The sequence below is a fragment of the Lontra canadensis genome, unplaced genomic scaffold (genome assembly GCF_010015895.1).
Source record: "Lontra canadensis isolate GAN:19392208 unplaced genomic scaffold, GSC_riverotter_1.0 scaffold27, whole genome shotgun sequence".
In the NCBI taxonomy this organism is placed as follows: domain Eukaryota; kingdom Metazoa; phylum Chordata; class Mammalia; order Carnivora; family Mustelidae; genus Lontra; species Lontra canadensis.
This window is the reverse complement of record NW_022631021.1, coordinates 15,725,509-15,749,334: the sequence shown is the minus strand read 5'-3', so window position 1 is coordinate 15,749,334 and position 23,826 is coordinate 15,725,509. Positions and strand designations below refer to the sequence as shown.

Genomic DNA, 23,826 nt, shown 5'->3' with positions numbered 1-23,826 from the left:
ACAGGTTGACTGCATGACCAGCATACCATGCTCCAGACCTCTTAGCCTTCATAAACGTCACCGCATCCTACCATCTACTTCATGTCTCAGCTAACCCGACTCCTTTAAAAACAAAACTATCATTTCCCTGCCCCCAGGCTCCATTCTTCCTATTATATGTTCCCACAACACCCTATGTTTTTGCTGTGGAACATTACACTCGTCATTACTTTCCATTGGCTATGAAACTCTACTAGACTGTTCTTTGAGGAGAGCTCACCTCTACAACCCAAGGCCTTGCTCTGTGCCTGACGCCCAGCAGGCAGGCAGTCACTAGGCCATAAATATAAATAACTTACTCCTAAGGGAATTAATTCTGTTAAAATTATTTGGTGACTCTAAGACCTTACCATTAGAGGAACGAAGAGAGAGGCCCCACAGCCCTTGCTCCCTGTTCACGTACACGGTAAACACAGGAAAATGATGATTTGAAGAAAAGCATTATCAACATGCAAACTATCAGTACGAAAGCCTTTGCTACTCTTCCAAAAGACTGGAAGTATTTAAGTTACCTCGTTTCAGCTTTATTAAGCAATGCCTCCCATCTACTATCCAAGAGACTCAGCTGTTTCAAAATCTTCACTTTATCTGCAGGCTCTGCTGTTGCAGCAATTTTTTCTCCTTCTCGTTTGATTACCTCCACTGTAGATTTGCGGTCATCCAACAATCTTTGGAGAAGCTTCAGACGGAACATTAAATACCAAGAGCAAAAGGGGTGGGGTGGGGTAAAGGAATAATTGTAATTGTAATTTGTATGGAGTCATATAAAAAAGAGGTAGGATTTTAAAAATAACTCATTTTGCTTGGTGATTCATTGCTATTGTGTCAGACACTATGACTGGGGCTTTTCATAGCAGACAAAACTAATATCGATAAGGCCATTAAGCCCATTCATTATTAATTTTTTAATATAAAATAATGGGTTAGAAGGTGCTGCTGAAGGGTAACTCCACAGCACTGAAAGCACAAAATCCCCATTATTGTAATGACATGGGAATACCATACACCTTCAACAATCACCTGTTTTACTGAGACAAGATAATAATAAATCATCACTGTCTTCAACACCTTTCCCCATGTTAAACAAACCATTCTAGACAGGGAAACAAGCAAGTGAGGCTAAAACTGGAGGCTCCTGCCTCTCTTTACTAGGTGGAACTAGCCCCTAAAATCCCTTCATGAGGCTAGAAAAGGGCCTCTAAATATCATTTCCAAAAGGAACAGAGGATGGAATAAGTCAGAAATCCCCAAAGCTAGCTAAATAAGAACAGCATTTCAGGACTTAGCAGCAGAATAAAATCCAATTTAATTCTAAGCAAACATTTCAAAAAGCCTAGGATGGAATGTTTGACAGAAGTAGCCAGAACTCAGGATTACCTTGCTCTAATCTAATCAGAACGATTATTTCATGAGCAAGTGCTAAGCACTGGGACTGTGTTAATAAAAGTGAGGAAGGCACAGGTATAAAAAAAGCGAAATATTTCTTCACTGCTTCCTTAATCTGATCCTGACTGATAGTTAAGGATTAAATAAATGCACAAGTTACCTCTAGGTAAGAAGCTAAAAGAGTATCCTCTCACTTTCACTTTGGGACCACCAAATCAGGCAGTAAGAAGAACACGTTTAAAAAAAGAAGGGAGAAACATGCAAACTCTCTTGATACAGGGTACAGTCATTATAAAATCAAGGTACAACAGGTGGTTAGGCAGTAAAGAGAAGTAATTAAATGGATTACTTCTGATAAACTTTAATAGCAAAGCCTCTAGCAATTAAGAAAGCAAAATCAACAAATACATTTTGTTGGCTAAACATAGTTCATTGACTTTGGGAGTGTAAGAAAGGTTTAATTAAATACTGAATGGGAGCAATTATATTATTGTATACAACATCATATTATACTTATTAAATATTAATAAGTATTTAACAATATTAAATATCAACATTATTACATCTTATATATTACATATATATTGTTTAAAAATCATGCAAATGCAATGTTTCCTGTTGTGTTTCTGTAATCCTTACCTCTAAATCTATTTCTAATAGGTTAATTCCCAATACACTAGAGTCTTCAAAGAATTTTTAAAGATAGTATTGAATGTCAAAACTAAATTAAACTTCTTTATCCATTCTCATCTTTTTAAAGCTCCATACAGGAAAAAAACCTTACCAATGTGCTATGTGCTAGGCCCCTCCCATATGCAATTGTAAGTCATGGCTAACAAATTGTCTGAAAATGCACTAAATGCTTCCTAACTGACCACCACCCTCGGGAGCACATTTTTTTGCATGTTATCATCCCTTTAACAAGTGTGTCTTTCTTTCCAACTTGGTCTTGTACTGGTAGTGTCAAAAGACACAACCACATATTCCTTAGCATATACGAACCAAATATTTGCTTCCTTAGCACATAGGCTGAGTCACAAAAAATATTTGTGACATAGGCTGAGTCACAAAAAATATTTAATCTATAAATAAGGAGTGAGACATACTGGCTTCCAGTTATGGAGTGAACAAGTCATGGGATGAAAGGCACAGCATAGGGAATATAGTTGATAGTATTGTAACAGTGCCATAGGGTTACCGATGGGAGCTACACTTGTGGGGAACACAGCATAACATGTAGACTTATTGAATCACGCTATATTGTACATCTGAAACTAATGGAACTTTGGGTGTCAACTATACTTTAAAAAAAAGCCAATTTCAAATAGATCGATCTAATATATAAGGGAATGGTATTTCTGCCAAAGTCGCCTTCTCAGTGAGTGAGGTTTACCTTAACAACCCTATTGGAAACCGCACACACACAACCCCAACTCCACCCCACCACTTCCTGCCTTCCTTCCTGGCTCTGGCATTTCCTAATTCTTATCTCCCATCCCTGCTTTATCACTTACTAACTTATCACAATTTACTTACTTTTACTGTTTCTCCCGCCTCCTCCCCGCCCACTAAACCTTCCAACTCAATGAGGAGCTTTCCTCTCCAGCACCTGAAACAATGTCAGACCCATGCCAGATGTTCAGTTAATCCCTGTTGAATGACTGAAAACTAAGGTTTAGAGCACCAATAACCAGTCAACTAGAACATTCCATTAATACAAAGAGAGTCACGAAGAAATTTTTTACTCTCCTTACGATATGACATGACGCATGACACAACAGTATCCCTGACTTACCTTCTGCTCTTGTATCTGGGCCTTCACCACCTTGAACTCGGCTGACGGGGGCTTCTGATTGGCCACCAGCTCCTCAGTGTCCAGCATCCAGCTGAGCAGGGACTCCAGGGCGTCCTGGAACCGCCCACAGTGCAGCAGGGCCTCCTGCAGCTGGGCTGCTCGCTGAGCCACCTGCAAAGTTGCCGTTGAATCAACTTGTTTCCATGAAAAATGAAATTGGCCCACCAGCCACCATGTTTCATGCTCATCTTCCCATCTGGTCACAGATTTTCTTTTTCTTGTCACTTAAAATCTGCCCAAAGCCTTGACAGTGGGCAGGACTGTGGTGGAAAGGAGTCAAAGTCTAGCAAGCCAAGCCAAGAAGAAAAGGTTTCCATTCCAAACAATAATGTAAAAGATGAAATCTTTGAGATTTTGGAGATACCAAACATAGTTATGATTAGCCATGAATAATTAGAGTACTATAAGGTTACTGAAACAATGCCTAATTCATTTTTATCAGTATACTTCTGACTCATTTTTTTATTTCCTACTTTTAGCTTTAGACAAAGCTAAAAAAAAAAATTTGATAGTAGAGAGAAACAGATTTCCATTTTGCTAGGCAAAATACCTGTAAAGTATCTGATTAAATTCTGCCAACTCCAAGTCCTAGAGTCTTTTTTTTGACAAACCAGGGCCTTTGTATTCTAGTAAATGGAGTCTCTGTGTCCTACAGAGAGATATCCTATTGTCCTTCTCACAGATCTTTTCCTTCAGGACTGAAAAAGTAGTTGGCAAGATATTTCAAGTACCATGGAATAAATACATTTACACCTGACACTACATTCCAATTGTGTTTGAAGGGCACTACAATACAAGTCAGGCTTTAAAGGATGATAAATGTACTTCTGAGATCAGGCAACAATTGCTTAAGATTTCAGAGCAGAGAAAACAGCAAGAACAAAAACCACCAGCACCAGACAAGCACAGCCATCCCACAGCAATGTTCTGGTGATTTATATCATGTGAAGGGCTGCCATTGTGTCTCAGCATTATCTCCTTAAGGTATCAGTGCATTTTTTTCCAGGGTTTTCTCTCATGGATATTTAGAAAGAGGCGGGATCTACATCTCATAAGTAAAATAATATTTAGAGTTAAAAGAGTCTACAGCAAGGGTGGCAAACCCTTTAGTCCAAGGCTGACAGAGAGACAGAGCTGCTTTTTACCTGCACAGTGTGACCTATTACACAGTGGGAAGTTAGTTGCCAACATCTGAAAATTAGGTTTCATGAAAAAAGGAGAGATTTCCAGGTTTCTTTGAAAGAAAGTAGACCATATGACAACAGTAAACCTAGGGTCTGTACACACAATGATTTCCTGGAGGCTAAGAACCGACTGTACCTTTGAAGTGTGTGTGCTCCCTCAACACGAGCTCATGGATCATGGGCCCCCTGCCAACACACGGGCACGACAGGATCTCTGTCGAAGTCGAGAATGGCTGGAGGAGAACCAATTTCACCCAGCTGGCTTCTTTCATTTATGCTGCCCACGGACCACCTGCGAGCATGTGAGTTTGGGCCATCCAGTTTACAGCAATATAAAAAGGTGGGCATGTGTAGGGAAGCTTAGCTACTAAAAATATGATTAGTCGTCTCAGCAAATGCTAGAGAATAATAGTCAACAGAAACCACAACGAAAAAGATGAAGAAATTACCTTCTTATTGAGAGTCTTCCAGCGGGCATTGACATCGTCCAGGTCATGCTCCAAACCCTGTGTGCTGGTGCTTTTAGCCGCACTCTGAATAAGGCCTTGACCTAACCAGTTTACGTCTTGCTGTTTAACCTGCAAAGGTTCAATCTCTTCTTTTTGGAATACCTGCAGTCAGAAGAGCAATCATTTACACAAATTATCTAACCACCACCAAATACATCATTTGCTCAATTATCAGCTTTCCAGTATTAAAGGTAAAAATTGTTTTTGTCACTCCTCCTACGTCACAGCTACCTTATGAGTAACGGTAAGAAACTAAACTAAGTACAAATTCATAATATTATCAAAACCACTCAAATTTTAAAGAATGATATTCTAAGTACCTTTAATCAGATTACCTCTAAAACCAAGAAAAGAGTTTATCTGTCCTCTCTCTATTGCTTCATTAGCATAACACTAGATAGTTTCTATCATTTTAGTTTTAAGTCTTGTAGAAAAAAGTATGGAAAATGCAAAGAAGGGAAATGATAAGATGGGCCCCAAAAGAGCCTTACTAGGCTTTATGAGCTCCTCCAGGGACACCCGCTGCTAACTGGCAAACGCTGAAGTTTGAGACTCAAATTGGAAGTGAAGGTAAAGAGCAAGGTGCTGAGGGGAGCCAAGAGGCCAATCTATAGCTTGCCAGCGGGGCCAAAATACAGAGCTAGGAAAAGAGAAGGGATGTTGGCAGGCATGGTAATAGAATGGGTCCCTCCCTGCCCAGCCCCCTCCACACCTGTCAAGAGCACAGAGCCCTCACCCTGCAATGTGCTCACACATTGTCTCTGGCACAGCAAGTCTGGGTACTCTCTGGTCACTGCATGCAACGCCAGCCATTTGCCAGAACTCTCCCCCCAACTCTCAGTCCCATCCAATTTATGGTCCCCGAATGCCTATAACTGGCAAAAAAAATCTCATGTGCTAGAGTAAAATGCCAGTTCCACAAAAACAGAAATTTCTGTTTTCCTTAAGTGGTTCTACATCCTGGAGCTACCACAGTACCTAGCATGTAATACATACCCCATAATTATCTGCCGATGAGTATCAGTCCAGAAAAATTATATTTACATCTTGGCGTGGACGACATTAACCTCGCAAAGGGATTACACTGATAATATATCAACTCTTTTACAGAGATACAAATGTTTTAAATATAGGGCCTAAGGGATGCCATAACAAAAATTAACATAACCAAGGAAGGGAAGTTTCGCTAGATATTCAGACAAGACGAGGTTTGGGGTTTGGGTCATTATACTACAGGAAACTATATATCAATAGTCCAAGTAAATGAACAATTAACAGACTATATGAAAACATTAAAAAGAAAAATAAGTTAGGACTTAAAAAATTACAGACATCTTATGGAAAGTAATTTTTAAAGATGTAGAGGCACAAGAGAAACTCTTCAAACTCTGGCCTGGGACAACAAGGTACTCAAGATAGTTCTGTGTTACTGCATGAATGAGTAAATTTAGAAATAGCAAACAAATAAATGATCATTTCCCTTAAAAGTCTCCTCTCAGCTAAAAGCCCAAGTTTCTTCTTCTACATAAAATCCTTATAGACAATTTCCACACTGGCTCGTTGTTTCTATATAACAGTACAAAAATATAAACAGTTAATTACCCATAACCAAAGAAATAAGAACACAAATCACTGAGAAAAAAGAATAAGCTTTCATAATTTTTTAAAAGGTTATTAAGTTACCTAATAAGTCAATACAAAGTTGCAGCAAGGTGGTGAAAACAGAAATTGTTACTACCATTCTACTTCTTTTCCTTAAGATTTCTAGGAACTAACTGCTATGGATATGTTTTACTACTTACAGAAAAGAAGGGGGACTAGTAAGAAAACTGCTCCTTCATAATTCTAGGAATGTGCCAGGGAAAAATTCTACTCTCCCTTCTCAGATAACATTCAGGACAAAAAAAATTTAATATAATGTTCTAATAAATTGCCTTCACCTCTGATCTTGGTTTTAAAGAAATTAATTTTAGGGTTGCACATCAGAGTAGGTCTGGGTGAGTCTGGTAATTTTCTAAAGTGCTACAAAAAAAAAAATGGGCTATGGGCTAAAAAAGAGAACTATATATTCCTAAGAGCTTAATTACTTTCTACAAATAAAGTGCAAAACCCTTTACATAAAAAAGTACTTTTAAAGCTTTTAACCTAGTATGCCATTTAACATGTGCCCAAGGAAAGGGTAAAGCTGATGGGAGCAATTATTTTGTAGGCTGGGAAGAGGACCTTTCCTGATACTGTTTAAATTCCTTATCTCTCAGTGGCAACAAATACCTAGGAAGAGAGACTTTCCCCCTAATCTAACCCATAAGCACACAGATGCAAAGTTTAAAATAAAATAAAATTACCTCTGAGGCAAAGTTTACCAGAAGAGCTTAGTAAAAATACCAAAATAGCTGAACTTCAATCTGAGTGGGAAGAAAATAATCACAGGCTTGACAAACAACCCCTACTTAGGACAAGGCTGCACCCTTTACTTTCTTACCCCATTCACCGCTCACAACAAGTTAGGAGCTTCTAATGACTGTAAAACACAGCACAACTTCTCTACTTCCACGTTCAGAGCAACTGAGAGAAGATTTTCAGCACGTTTAAAATGTCCTTAATTTGAGCAGACTACTTCTCAGACCACAACAATAAAATGCCATGTGTTTGTACCTTCGTGACGAGGCCTGTTCAACCTTAACAAATCCAAAATAACTCCCCTTAAATGGCAGTGTCTTAAACCACAATTTGTGGAAAAGCCTAAGAATATTAACATAAACTCCCAGGGGTAGCATTCTAAATGCAGGGAACAGGTACTATGTCCACAATCAACAGGACTCTAACCAGCTGGGAATAATTATTCTTCTTAAAAAAAAAGGTCCTAATTAATTTGTTATAATGATAGATTTATCCCTACCTGGCATCTTGGAGGGTACTGGGCACATCCCCAAAATAAAAGACTGGATTTGAGCCTTATGAGAAACACTAGTGACCACTTTAAAACAGACCCACAAACTAGGGGTTGGCACTGCAGAATTTCACATTCCCATTAATTACCTGAACTGCCTGAAAGCCCTTACAGACTGGGTCCAATAGTCCTGCCTGGGCCCTTGCTTTTCGGGGAGCTGCTTGCTTTCTTACTGGTGTGAACTTTGGGGAACACTTCCTGTGGACCATCTCCGTCTCCTGGGCAGAAAGGGGTGCCTCCACTTCCTCTTTAGATGCTATGTTGGATTCTTCCAGATCGTATGGTGTCAACAGAGTCCCATTTTTTACTAAACTTGTGCCACCACAACCTGTATCATTTCCCTCCAGATCTGTGAAAGAGAGATGTAAAACCTCAGAAGACTGTTCCACCAGTTCCCTACTTGGCGCTGTGACTGGAGATCCTCCTGGTCCGTATGTCTTCCCTTCCTCTCCAGGATTAGAAATACACTGGCTTTCTCCATCTCTTGGGGTCATTAAGGGATCACACTTAACCGCGCCCTCTTTCAAACCATTCTGCAGGCAGCAATTTTCCCCACGGATTTCCCTTTGACCTCTTACACATTTTGTTTCCTCTAGTGGAGAAACATCATGTAAAATCATTCTGATATTTTCATCAGGGTGGGCGCTTCTACATGAAAGCAATGGGATTTTCTGTTCACTAATGGAATAAACAGAAAAGAATGGTCTGTATTGCTCTGCTATATGAATATCTTCAGCAGAAGACAAGCTTCTAATTCGTGACTGGTCTTCAGTTAAAATGCCCTGTTTTTCTTCCCTCTCTGCTGGAGGGCTACATAACCCAGAGTCATCCTCCTCCGACGTTAGGGAATTAGTACCCCACCTGCACTTGCTGTCCTTGGTAACGACATCTGACATATCAGTAGGTTCAACGAAAGAGCTTTCACTTTTGTTTGCATAATCCATAAAATTGGCCGGGACAAACATACGCCAGGACCGTCTATGTTCTTTCTTTTCTGCATGGGATTTGGCTTTGGGTAATCCTGTGGTTCGAATGATATCACTATTTAGTTTGAGCGCATCAAAGATCATCTTTTCATCTAGTTTGTTAGCTTCACGACCTCTCAGCTCAAATACACTGGAAGAAGCAAGGGCACCGTTAGAGCATAAAGAACTAACATCCAGTGTTCTGTGACTGTAGGGTAAAGTCCGATCTGTAAAATGCCTGGAAGACAGGCTACCCTTTGAACCAGAGTCTATCTGTTCATTTAGTCTGACAGTGTCATAGATTGACCGCTGAGGGACATAACAATCTTCGATATTTAGGTCCTCTTCTTCTTCACCTTTCCCTACACATGGGGGATTCTGACGTAAACAGTCTGGTCTGCTGAGTGGCTTCCCCATTTTGTAGATAGTTAAAACAAATATTGCAGCTCTTGACACAGAAAATAAGAAAGAAGGTAAAGCATCTTTCAAAAAAGTGTACTTCTGACCAGAATTATAAAATGTCCTCAGCATAAAGACATATGCTCAAATAATAACAGGTTGTGATCTATGAGGTGTTAAGGTCATCATCATCAGTGCATCACTCTAAATGCAACTATCCTTTTACCTGGTTCTTTTTGAAATGAGTCTAAAAAATAAAGTGCATCAAGAACACAGAACAGAAATCTCCTTCCTCCCCCTTCCCCAGTTCAAGTTCCCTAACACACACTCCAAAACACAGAAAACAAAACAAAACAAACACACACTTATCAGTGGCTCAATCAAAACATTCCATTATCAGTCCGTTTCCCTTTTTAGTCTAATTTTGCATCTGAGATTTCCAGGTTAAAATTTCCAAATGAGCAAGCATTTTTAACAGGCTGAATGTTAATATCCGCAGAACTCTGTTTAACTGTAATCCACTTAAGGATGGCTTGCAAAACTTCATCTCCTTTATAAATAAACCATGCTTCAGAAACTTAAAAGACAAACACAGGGGCCATGTATTTTTCAGATCAAGGCACAAATCAAATCTTCAGAGAAAAATAAGTTGTCTAATGCTGTTACGAAAGTTAAAATCTTCTTTTACTTTTTTTGGGTGTAGCTATAAATAATCTTGATTCAAAAGGCAGTTTTTCTTCCCATATTAAGCTTCTTCGAGGCTACCCAAAAGAAAAAAAAAAAATAGACTTTTGGACAGCCAAGCCAGGACAATCCAACAACCGTTTAAAGTAAACAGAAAGCACGGTGTACTATAAACTCCCCTTTAAAAAAAAAAAAAAAGAAAAAGAAAAAGAAAAGCCATTTCCAAAGAGTCTTATCTGATCTTCCTTAAGGCTTATTCCACCTGAGGAAACTGCAGCAGAGAAGAGCTCCGGGTTTCCTCTAAGGCACAAGCAGCGCAATTCACATTCAGCTGAAAACCGAGACTACTCTAGCCTTTGAAACTGACCCACTGTGGCCGCGGTTTGGCTTTCATTTTAGCTACAGCTGGAGAGAGGCAGAGGTGGCCGGTGGGGGAGGCAGAGAGACAAGGAACTCCAGCAGGGACGTCCTGCGCTCTCCCCAGCTCCTCCGGGCAGTGCGGTCCCCGGCAGGCATCCTCCCCAGCCAGGGCGCCGCCAGCAACGCCCTCTCTCTTCCGGCAGCCCCGGCTAGTCCCTTCTCCGAGCCGCGCTCCCGGCCGGCAGCGCCAGCGCTTCGCTGCTACGCCCTCCCGCGACTTAATTTCGCAGTCATCTTTTTCTTTGACTCCTGGCCTCCTCTCGGGAGCCGGCTTGCTGTTTCAGGGGGAGGTACCTAGAGGCCGGGAGGCTGCAGTCCAACAGCTTGGTGGTGACATCAGCGCCCATCAGACCCGCTCCCGGCACCGGGGAGAGGGGCAGTTCGGGTTCAGAGATCCCCGAAATCCCACCAACTACGTGGTTCAACTTGGGGAGGGATCCGAAGGGCTTGCAGAGGTAGAGCCTGACTCCAGGGACTCCCTGAGGAAAGCCTTTTGTGAACGCCCGTAGCCGTGCTCATTTGAATATTAAATGGAGGGGGACAGGGCTACGCAGGTCCCTACCCTCCAGATGAAACCACACCCTCAAACCACACCTCAGGCGCTGCCTTTGCAGACTCTTTCAGTAGCATTTGCCATGCAAAGTGCAGACCACTTTGAGTCCGGGGGTGAATCATTGCTTTTTAAAACCCAAGTTCAAGTCTGACTGTTCTCCAGAGTAAATTATTCCTGTGGGCACAGCCCTGAGCGCTGCTGACATGAATATCGGTAGTTACTAATAACCACACAGGCCCCTGGAGCTTAAAGCAAGGCCCAGGCAAAGATCAAGGGCAGCCAGTGACTCTGGATATTTAATAAACAAAATCACATCCGCAGATGGTTATCGATGGAACACTCTTTAAAAACACTGAAAATAAATTCAGCAAGACAAACCTTAACCTTTGCAGGAAAAATTAATAATTTTGTTTAGATAAATAAAATCTATCAATTTTTTATTTTATGAAATAAGCAACACTATTACAGTAGCAGACAGACCTACAAATTAAGGCGGATTGTTTTTTTCTCAATCTCACAAAATAATCATTTGAACGTAAATAAAACTGTGTTGACCCAAAGAAGGCAGTTACGGTCAAAAAAAATAAATAAATAAGAATAAGAATAAGAATAATAACCTTATATACATTCTCTGGTAATTTTACAGAAAAGATGTGGCTGGGAACTTTTTTACTTTTAATGAGAAAACATTATTCCAAAATTATTCTTATAAACTTAAGAACTGAACCTTTAAAAAAAAAAAAAAAAACCTTATTTCTAACCAGAACTCTATAGGTAATAACACCCATTCAACAATTATTTGATGCAATTCAGTATGTGGCCACCATTAAGTTGGGAAAAGAAAAATATATACATATATAGCCATCTATAAAGAAAAATGTGTATAAAAGTACCTATTAATATCACAGTATCAATGCCCATTTTTCATAGTCAAGTAGTGAAATATTTCAATAAGCCCTTGATCCTCTGGTGCTTGAGCACACAGGTTGTTCTGGGGTACTAATAGTAAGAAAAAAAAATGCACACAGTTACCATGTTTGAATAGTAGACTGGGCACTAGACTGAGAATTATGAGAGACCAAGGGTTTTACTCCCAACTGCCCCCATCCTGATATGCTTAAGACTGAAAAGTACTTATTCATGGCAATATTAATATTCAAGTTTCCGTGAATATGGATGAGTACCTTTCCCTAAACATCCTGAGATTCTCATAGAACTTTTCATAAGAATGGCCCTTATTCTCCTTAGAATCTTACTCTGAATCATTATCACAATATTATTTGGGCTTTATGCAAACCTAGGAAGAGCAACGTGTAACTTTCACATTTGAGGTGGATAGTGTATTTTTAAAATTAAAATTTTAAACTACATATATAATTCACTTATAAATTCAAGCATTCATAAAAAAAAGTACTATCTACCAAACACCACAATAAGCACTGGCAAAACACTGCTGCAAAGAGATTCAGTACCACTGTCCTTATACAACTTAGAGTACAGAGGAGAATATGGGTGAGAAAATGGGCACAATACACAGTTTGGAACTAAGGAGTGTTAAGGAAAAATGCCCTCTGGTGATTATGTTTAAGTATATGCCATTTATTTAATAACTAAATTCCTATTTTACTAAACTAATTTCAACTAAGTCTACAAATGATAATCCTAATAATTCTGATTCAGGTTAAAATCTGAGCTATTGATATTATATTAGTATTTATGATAATTATAGTGTGTGTATATATGTATATATGTATATATGCATACATGATGCATGTATGTATATATCTTTGTTACTTAAAATCACGTTCCAGGGGTGCCTGCGTGGCTTAGTCAGTTAAGCATGCGACTCTTGATTTCAGTTCGGGTCACGGTCTCAGAGTTGTGACTTTGAGTCCAGTGTCTGGCTCCATGCTGAATGTGGAGCCTAAGATTCTCTCTCTCCCTCTCCCTCTGCCCCCCCCCCCCCCCAAAAAAAAAAAAAAAAAAATCACACTCCAAAGGTGTATCTGGATTACTAAAGAACTCATACATTTTTAGAGCAAAACTAGACTGGTTTATCTTCCCTTCCCAAATTTTATTTATACAGCTACTTTAAATGTTATAGTCTCTAATGTTAATAAAATCAAGATATATTATATAATATATAATAAAGATATGTTAAACTGTTAAATATTAATCATTATATCTAGACCTCTCACATTTTCATAATACACATGAATAAAATGAGCAAAGTTCTTCTGAAAAACAGTCAACCCTATTATTTCATACATATAGAAATCATAATGTTAAATGTTCCCAAAATGTGACTTTGCTTACTTGATGTTGCCTACTAGGTATTCGTGAGCTAAAGTATCTCCTAAAGGCAGATGATTTTGGAAAGGTACACAAATTCTAACTGCATAATAGCAAACTAGTACAACTTTCTCATTTTCTATTTCTAAAGTGAAATTAAGTCATTGAAAAATAAAGTTCTTCAAAAGTCTTACCACCAAGTGCAACAATCCATTTCATAGAAAAGCTAAAGGCTACTTTTACCAACTAAAACATGCAGTTTTTAGGGCTGAAGGATTGGTAATATTGAGAAAGTCAATGTGCAGTAAGCAGAGAATGTGTATTAACCACGAAAACGGACAAGAGTATTTTCCTGGCCCAACAGCTAGCTACTGAAATCTGGATCAGAAGCCAAACAAGAGATATATGGTTTGTTGGGGGAGGGGAGAATATGGTTTGCTATGACACAAAAATAAGCCTTTGGAGCAACAATTTCTGTTTTTCTCTAAAACATAAACACTACTAGATAATGAAAACTGAAAGAATCCCATGTTTTTAGTTTCAAAAATAATAAACATCTTCACATAAATAAAGGATTTTCAAGGATACTTATCAGATCAATATGCAATAGCTATTTATTTTAATAGAAATAGTTTATATTAAAAAAAAAGTAGGATATGATAACCCACCACAAAAGCAAACAACTTCAAAAACACTTAACAGACTTACTGTCTGATCTTGATGGGAATTTATCTTGATGTGAATGCTAGGTTAATAGTTTTAATAGGCATTTGCTATTTTTCCTGTAAGTAACTACAATATTATTTTTCCTCTATCTTCAATATGGTTTTCAGATGATAGCAGATAAAAAATACTCTGTGTAACAGAAAGTGATTCTATATATAATACTGCTAATTGAAATATAGGCATATGTGCATATATAACTTCTGAAAGTTAAAGTTTTTTTTAAAAAAACTTTTAAACTTAAAAAAGTTTTTGCAAGTTAAGCAAAAACCAATGTCTCAATGTTCAACTTCCCTCAGAAAACCAAAAACCAAACAAAACCTGAAAACACTTTTCATACTAAGACACTACTAAAAGAAACAAAGTAGTCTTGAAATTAAGGCAATTAATAAGTGAGCAACAGGATTATGTGAGCACAGACACTTTCTCAGGGTATCCTGGTTCCGGGACAGCTCCAAAAGCTTTTCAGTTAACTTTATGACCACAGCATTGACCTCCCTGAGACATTACTTAATGAATGATTACAGTCCTAGGCAACCACTTAAAAAACATTTACAGGTCAAATTTTCTTAACAAGAGACCAATGTATAATTCCATAACCACAAACCAAATTCTCTCTCTCACACACACAGACACACCCACACCTTTAAGCAACTTTCCATATTAATAAATTATGTAGACCACCTTTTATCTAAGGGAGGTCTATATGATAATGACAATAGATGTGATAATCTGGCTCTGGCGGAGGGGGGGAAATCCCTTTAAAATGGTGATACAGTTTTATCCCATTAACAACAAAATAAAAAAAAAAATACAGAGAGAGAGAGAAGAAAAAAAAATCCTTCCCTCCTCCCCCCACACCTGGCACATAAAATCTCTGGCTAAAACTGCCCTCTGAAAAACCTACTTTAATTCTCAATCTTAAAGCAATAGAAGAGAGAACCATGCAGCCTAGAGAGTGAAAGCGTTACTTAGCAAAAGCAGAAAGAGAACGCACGTTGCCAAGTTCTCTTCAGAGGACCCTTCCAGGGTAGCAGATCCTTGTGTTTGACCTAGGAGAGAGGGCACCCATGTTCTGCTAGTTTTTGAGTGAGAATTACGAAGTTTTACTGACACCACACAGCAGATCAGTGTCAGCTCTCTGTAGCTTGGAGTCCTGGTCTCTGCTTGGGTGGGACTTCTCTCTTGCCCAGCATGTATGATATTTTTTCTTCCTAAAATCTTAAGTGCCACACTGATGTTAGCTGATTAAATGATGTGACCTTCCGATAAGGCCCATGCATCAAGCTGTGGTTTCTACAGTGAAAATATTTTCATTTTTTAAAAATACCAGAGGAAGATATCGTGCAACTGCCTTGCTAATAAAGTCACGTGAACAGAAATCCAGTCAAGTAATTAAGAAATTTTTTCCCTAAGAAAAACCTCTTCTACAACAGCTTCATTTCATGTCCTCCTGTTCTCAACTAAAATGGAGAACAATTCGCCACAGGCCTCTATATAACAATATGGGCACACTTAAAACCCACTATGTTAAAGCATTCTCTGGACAGTTCAATTTTATCTTTAAAAATATGGTGACATCACAGAGGTTGTTTTAGGATCATATCATAAATACCTTAGGAAAGTATTTGGAAAGTGATTTATTTCAGCAATACTATTTACAAATAGGGCTCCAACTGCCTGGTTTCTGCAGCCTCAAGATACCTGGCATTTTAGCTGACCACTATTCAAATGAAGACACCTGGGTTAAACAATGCCTTCACATGGACCAGAGAACATGTATCCCAGTGTATGAGGCAGGTGTCCTGGTCTCTATCTATGGTTTTGGTTTGGCTTAAACATTTTCTGCTCTATGTAATTCTATTTCAATTTTGAAAATAAAAACAAATCAGTTTAGAGAGACTTTGTACTGGAGATACATTATTTGTGGGGACAAACTAAATTACAACTTGGGGCAGCAACAGAAATAAACAGTAAAGCAGTTCTGAGGTAAGCCTTTTTACCATGGCCTCTACAGAGGTGGGAAGGGTACATGTTTAGCTAGGATGTGACTGTATATGTTCATTAAAACATAAGGTTTCTTTGATCTTCACTGAAATTAAATCAATTCAATATGGTGATAGTGATTACTTCATGATGATCAGAAGAAGATCTGACTGGCTGTTGATGACATCACAGAACTGCTGGGACATGTTCCTTGTATACAGTTGGTTACATGTGTCTTTGATAAATACAAATGTGGAAATATTAATATTACTTAATAATGCAGTTTAGATTTGAAGATAATGTTACGCTAGGAATCTTTAGCAGGAGGCAGGGATGGGGGAACACCAAAGGGAATTTTTTCTTTTCTGCCTAGGAATTTATGATGATGTGCATAGAATTTAATGTAATATAGACAATTTAAGTAGAAAAATGATACTTTAAATTATCATCAGTAAGAGAAAACACCTCACGTATCATACATTTTAGTCCAGTGACTAATATTTAGAAGTCAGAAAATATATGGTAAACAGAACTCATGCAAATAATTTAAAAACTTTAAGCTAACACAAAAGGTAATACCAACCTATTTTCAAAAACTTGGAATAGCTTTCACAGACAGTGAATGAGGACTTTTGGTTCAGAATAGCATATGTATTTAATCATTATGTTTAGGTTAGTATCTTAAACATGAATTAATTTTGAACTTTCAAGGATATTAACTGCCATTTCTTAGGTTAATTTTTAGAAAAAAAAAAAAAATGGAAGCAGAGAAGTCTTACCTAATTTAAATAATCCATTACCCTTCCAGTGACTACAAGGCACCCTTTACTGAGTGGCTAGGTAATAGCTAAGTTTCAGTCCTACTCTGAATTTTATATTATGAAAAATGGTTATAAGATTCTATCCATGATAGTAGGTTAAACTAAAGCTACCTGATAGACTAACGTCAAACTGGATTACATTTCAAAGTCTAATAAAAAATAGACCCAGTACTTCAGTGCTCCTTCTGTTTTATATTTAGAAATTATAAAAATAGCTATTATTAGCAGACTATTATTATTACAGATTATTCTACTTAATATTTTAGGAAGATTTAAAAATTTTTTTATATTAAAACTAAATGTCCAACAAAAGCCTGCCCAACAAAAACCAAATTAAGATCTGAGTGGTTCACAAATTGATCTGCCACTTGAATCAAGAAAGACAGTCTCACTTAGACAATGACATGTTTGGTCTACGTTGGCCGCAGAGGCGGCTGGTATCAACACCATCACCATCAACATTACAGCATCTACACACACATTTATCTCATTTTTCTCATAGCAGCCGGTTTTATAGGACACTTAGGGTATTGCTAGTCTTTGGATTCAAATGAACAATGGCTTGTTAATTAGGCCACCCAAATTTGGCTACAGCAGAGATTTTTTTTTTTAATTTTTTATTTATTTATTTGACAGACAAGAGATCACAAGTAGGCAGAGAGGCAGGCAGAGAGAGGAGGATGCAGGCTCCCCGCCGAGCAAAGAGCCCAATGCGGGGCTCGATCCCAGGATCCCGGGATCATGACCTGAGCCGAAGGCAGAGGCTTTAACCCACTGAGCCACCCAGGGGCCCCTAGAGCAGAGATGTTTTAAAATTTCCCAGAGAAAATACCAGATGTGCATCATGATGAATCAATTTGACACAAAAGGCTGTATTATTTCCAACAAAACATCCAAGCTGGGACATTCACTACCTGTGTGACCTTGGGCAAGTCACCTACCTAACTCCTGGCTCTCAGCTTCCTTACACTAAGATGGGGATAATAATAGCATCCATGTCTCAGGACTGTTAACAGGATTAAAGACAGAGTTTAGAGTAATGCTTGACAGGTAGTAAGCCCTCCATAAATATTAACTGTTGTGATTGCTTTTTTTAGAACATACACACACCCACACCCCCCCCACACACATAAATAGAATTAGTGATTGTCTACACTACCATCTTTATTTACCATAATAACATTCTTGTTATTCTCCCCCTCTGGTCCTGGAATATATTAAATGTAGACGACTTATCCACTTGGAAACTTTTATTTTAGTCACTGGGTCTCAAGACACTGAAGTTATGTCAAGATGTTCTTTATTACTAAATTTCATTAAAATCAATCAACTCCTTCCAAAGTAATCAGAAAAGAGACAACGCAGCATGATAAGTGGTTTATTTTAGAAGAAATGACCACTTTATCTCTCTTCACAATCAAATAAAACAATCTCTGCAGCCATTAATGGTAATGATGCCTTAGTGCTTTTGAGTTTACAAAACACTTTCAATGCACTGGTGAGAGAGTTCCGCCTACCTTTGCTTTTTCTTTCAACTTTCAACTTTCTCTAGAGAGAGCCACATTTTTCAATGTACTCATGACTGGGAACACAGAGAGGGAGGCATCTACAAGCAGCAGCACCAATATTATTACTTTGGCCCATTTTCTTACAAGTAGTTGAAATAGTTTTTTTTTTTTCCCCCTACACAAATTCACAGAAAATCCAGAGAAATAATAATGTTTCACAAAGGCACTGGACATGCTTCAATTTCACTAGGAAGAAGGCAACTTGATTACTGTCATTCAAGCACTCAAAATTTGCCAGGGTTCTACAGAAAACTCCAGAGACTCACTCATCAAGCTCTCCCCAAGTCTCTGTGGCAGCCATTGCCACAGAACTTTGTTTTTCTAATAGCAAATCCTCTTATGTGAAATCTCAACTTTGCAAACCAAAAACAGGAAAGTCTGACAGACCAATTAAGGAAGTAAAATCAACCGTATGATAGCCTTCCCTTAATTAATTAAGGGAAACCTCCCTAAAATGGGTCTGGGAAGTTCAGGAGGGGGACCTCTCATTGCCTACCACTCAGTCCTCAACTGAAATCCAGCAGAAAGAGACAGAGCTTACGAGTGGACACTAATACTTCATTGCTGCACAGACAGGAGCAAGAAAGGTTTTCCTCCTCCTCCCTAAGGCCCATGACAGTCCAGCCAAGGAGAGACGGTCACAATTCAGCCAGTGAGAAGCCACTATTCTTTCAAATCCCAGTTTACTCCAATGGACATTTTGTTTATAACGGACTTCCCAAATTCTAGCTTTCCTCTATCAAAGAATGTTCCTCTCCTTTGTTCTCCAGACTTGTCTATGGTTCTGCCCCAGCTTGCTCGTCCCACCCTGCAATTCTCTAATAAATCAGTCTTTTGCTGGTAAAATAACTGGCAGTTTTACTTTTTAAGGTTAACACTTTCTTCGCCTTCAAAAATCAGTGTCTATATAGATTCAGAGATTTTTAAGCCCTGAAGGAACTGGGACTTAAAGGTATCTTATAAACCACAAATAACCATAATAGTAATAAGAAAAAGAAGTTATTTTTCAAAACTCAGTCCCCTAAATAATGTTATTAAAGCTGAACAAAAGAGATACTATATCAAATATAACAGCACAGAATTTGATAGCGCATCTGATTCTTATTCATTTCTCATGGGGAACAATTCATAGTTTTGCAAATGCTACTTTTATTTGGTCTTATTTTTATCCTTTATGTGCAAATGGTGGGACTGTCATACCGGTCTTTACTGCAAAGTAAAATACACCTCATGAATAGAACAAGACCCATGCTAACCCCAAAGATTCATATTGGTCCCATGCAGTAAATTTTTGATATTCAGGAGCCCCTCTGTACAGAGTTGAACCTGTCTTTGTCCATTGTGGAGATGCAATTTCTGCCCTTACTATCATAAATGAAGTCAAATCCAGTGACACTGCACATGGTCCCACCATTTTTATCTAATGTTCTATTTATTAAGCTCACTCCAAGCTATCAAGTGGCAGACATTTCTAGCACTGAGGAACTTACCGTTCATCAAAAGTATTTTATTCCTAATCCTCTGGAGCATGAGCCCAAGATTTGTTTTTATAAAACCAGGATTATGACATGGAACTCCACTCTGCCTTTCAAAATATGAACTTTTGGAAGAAAAAGTTTACAAAAGAAATTAAATTAAAAAGGATAAGAAGACTATAAGAAGGAAAAGAGGAAAAGACTATAATTCACCATTTAAATAAAATGCTGGGAGACAAACATGAAGAGAACAAGCTTTTTATGTTATGGTTGGGCCTCTGCAGGAGAGTTTAAAACATGGCTCTGGTCACTCCAGATGTCAGTTGTGAATGACATCAGAAACAGACCCTACGATGTTAGTTTCAGGCTCACCTAAAACTTTTCAAGCACCCTTTGACCTCTTGATATTATCTCAGGTCTAACCCTACAAGGGCCCAAATCCCTAGAAGGCTTGGAAATCTCCACATGCCTGGAAATTACCTCCACATGTGCTCATTCAGGCTCAAACACTACATGATAGCTATACTAGAAGGCTCTACAAAACAGGCAATCTGGGGCGCCTGGGTGGCTCAGTGGGTTAAAGCCTCTGCCTTCAGCTCAGGTCATGATCCCAGGGTTCAGGGTCCTAGGATCGAACCCCACATCAGGCTCTCTCCTCAGCAGGAAGCCTGCTTCCTCCTCTCTCTGCCTGCTTCTCTGCCTACTTGTGATCTCTGTCAAATAAATAAATCTTAAAAAGAAAAAAAAAGGCACTCTTCTTTCTGTACCAGTTATAAATTTCTTTTAAAAATAAAAAAGAAACTGTTTTTCTAATAAAACACAATGAACATATAAAATAAAAATTTTCTTTAAATTTTTTTTTTAAAAAACAGTAAAAATGAAGAATTCCTACCTTGAACACGTCAAGCTGTTGGTTAATTGTCTCTGTTTCCATACCAACAGGGCCTTGAGACTCTTCATGTTCTTCAGCCTTCTGAAGCAGAGAAGAAAATTCCTTCAGTTTGCTGTAGAATTCTTCAAGACGTCCAATTGTCCCTTCAACCTGCTCTTCCCGGGCTTGGGCTCGATCCAGTAACTTGTTGCATTGTTTGCTTAAAGCTTCCAAGTCCCTCTTGATTCCAACAAGATCAGGTGACGTCTCTTCCATGGCCAGCATCATCTTGCAGGTTTTATTAGCATTGTCATTGCTGGCTATGAGGGCTTCTAGTTTCTTCAGAAAGGCTTGAATAGCCTCCTTCTGCTTTTGCAAGGTGTCTACATCTCTCCCCACCGGGGCCATGCTATCCAATTCATCATCGAACTCTGCAAACTGAGAAAACATCTCTCGGATGGTATTCTGGAAATGCCCAATGCCCTGAAGTTTTGTTTCCAAGAACGAACACCTTTCATCAACCTGCTGATTCAGTGCACTATGGTCTTGAGCTAAGGTTTCTGCTTGTAATAAAATATCAGAGGTTCCCTTTGAGTCTGAGGCTTCTACCACGAGGTCCTGGGCAAGTCCTCTGACCAAATCGACCTGATGCTTTACAGTCTGAAGCGCCTTCTGCTGGGTCTGTAACACGGTCAGGTACTTGTTACTGTAGGCCTGGGGTCCTAGGGAGTCATGGGCATCCAGCTGTTCCTTTACACACTCAAGCTGCCTTTTAGCTTCTTTGGAAACTTCCTGAAATTCTTTCAACTTCTGGGCCATGCTTTCCAGACAGAGTTTCTTACTGTGAAGTTGTTCAGTGACCATCTCTACCTTCTGGATCAGTGATTTATTCTCCTCTGTAACAACCTCTTTATCTACCTCACAGACACTGAGCAAGCTGTTGGCTGCGTTGTTGAGCAGTTCAACCATCCCCAGGTGTTGGTTCATTTCCTTCTGCAAAGACTTTAACTTGGCCATAGCATTCTCAGTTTCAGCAGGATCCAAGCAAAATTTTATTTCCTCCAGGTTATTCTGACATTCGTCTATCCATGGCCGGAGAGTCTCTACATGTTCTTTATACTTACGGGCTTTTCCCAGTGAATCTTTTACCTTGTCTTCTCGTTCTTTCACCTGCTTATTAAATCCATCCCAATTGGTTTTAATTGTGTTAAGTTGTGACTGTAAGGCCGCCTTCTCAGACCCTTGTGTTTTTAATAAGAGATTTTCACCTTCTGCAATGGTTTTTTCATAAATATTAGATTGAGCAGACAGAGTTTTACTAAAGTCTTCCTGGTCTTTAATTAATGACTCCAAGACATCAAGTCTGGCTGATATTGGGGGGGAACGGTTTTGCTCCTCTTTCTTCGTATCCAGCCAAACCTGGAAATCTTGGGACATTTGCTGAAATTGGTGAGAGCTTGCACAGGCTGCCTGAAGGTGCTGAACATGATTCTCTAAAAATGAAATCACAGATATGTTTATTTCACATCAAAATGTAATCTAATCTATGAAAAACCAAGAGAAAAACCACCAAATAAGGACAGAACCGTCTAAAAGGGAAATGACTTGTCCACTGGTGCGGTTTTTACATATCATGAAGGCCCTACGCAGCAGCACAGAGGATTGTGTGGGTCTGGGTTCTGGCTTAAGCCCTCAAGAGCTGTTAGACCCTGGGTGGATGATTAAACCTCTGAGCCTCATCTCCCCAAGTATAAACTGGCAAAATTAATAGAAGCTGCTGTGGCAATTAAATGATAATACATGTAAAGTTCTCAGCTTCATGCCTGTCATGGGAACGTGGTTGCAATCATCTCATCATGATCATAGCTAACATCACCAGTATCCCATCAAAATAAAGGAGTAAGTCTGAGACAGTTGCTACAATCAATAAGCAAATCCAATCAATTAAAAAATATATAAACTGAGTATTTACTAGCTGTAAGGCACTTAGTGTTACTTTTCAATCAGAACAAACACAGTAGCCAACTGTGCTCTCTTCAGGAACTCACTCCTGCTGCCTCTGAGCCCCATGGGCACATCTGTCACATAATTAGGGCCAAGGTAGGTGAGAGAAGAACCTAGTACCCAATGCTTCTCTTTCACAAATTTCTCTAGAAAAGCTTTCTGTGACAGGACGGAACAGAGTCACCACAGGTAAGAAAAGGACTCGAAGCATTTTTAATAAGTGTATTCACCTGTTTCCTCTGGTGCAATGAAACTGTCATGCAGCAAAAACATTAACGGACATCTTTTAAAGACCGGTTTGAAATACCTGACATTTCCACGGTTAAGTGACTTTTGCCTATTGTATGTGCATTACCCCCACAGCTGTGTCTGCGCTCAGCAGAGTGGCCCCTCCTTCCTCTGCGCTCTCAAGAAGGGCAGAGGCCCCTCAGGGTCCTAGATTTGGGGCCACCGCCTGGAAAGAGGCACGGCACTGATCTCCGTTTCCGGGAAATCCATGTATTCAAAGATAGACAAACCTGCTTTTTGTTCAACATCCTTAAATAATTTTAAGATGCCTTCCAGTTGCCTACTAAGCTCTGCTTTCAAGTACTCTTCCTTCACCAGTGCTGACAAATCCTCACAGAGGGCCTGGGCCACTTTTATCTGCTTCATTTCCTGCTCTAGTTCCTGCTTCATTTTTTGGGCTGCTTCCAACTGCTGGTTCATAGCCTCAGGGTGTGTGCTCACAGCCACACTGCTGCTGACTTTATTATCCAAGTCACTCAGTTTATCAGAAAGGCTTCTCAGCAGGCTTTGATACTGCGTGCTTTTAACAATGGCTTGGTCAATCCAGCTGCATCTGTCGCTCAATTGTCCCGTGAGGCTGTCCCACTTTTGGGTCACAGCTGCCAGTTGCTCTTTCACGATCCCATGGAAAGAAGGGTGTTCACCAGGTCTGCTCAAGATGCCCCGGCCAGCGGCTGTTAGCTGTTCGTACTGAGGCTTCCGAGTGTCAAATTCTTGCAGCAGAATCTAAGGCAAAGAGGTAACGAGGGCAATAAACACCCAAGTTATTGGATGATTGATTATGGAAAATGGAACTTTACATTTCTAGACAGACAGAAATGGTATTTATCTATCTAGTTTTTGCTTTTGTTTTT

The 23,826-nt window shown here is 39.2% G+C and overlaps 1 protein-coding gene across 22 annotated transcripts in view; it reads right to left on the bottom strand.

Annotated features, from left to right (window-relative positions):
• DST (dystonin) overlaps positions 1–23,826 on the bottom strand; it is a 466,510-nt gene that overhangs the window by 71,257 nt on the left and 371,427 nt on the right. For all 22 annotated transcript variants that reach the window (XM_032864474.1, XM_032864488.1, XM_032864489.1 and 19 more), the window contains 5 exons: positions 23,203–23,698; positions 20,702–22,173; positions 4,914–5,075; positions 3,221–3,391; positions 552–718 (listed from right to left, as the gene is read on the bottom strand). In XM_032864474.1, coding sequence (XP_032720365.1) covers positions 552–718; positions 3,221–3,391; positions 4,914–5,075; positions 20,702–22,173; positions 23,203–23,698 — 2,468 coding nt within the window. The remainder of the gene's footprint in view (positions 1–551; positions 719–3,220; positions 3,392–4,913; positions 5,076–20,701; positions 22,174–23,202; positions 23,699–23,826) is intronic.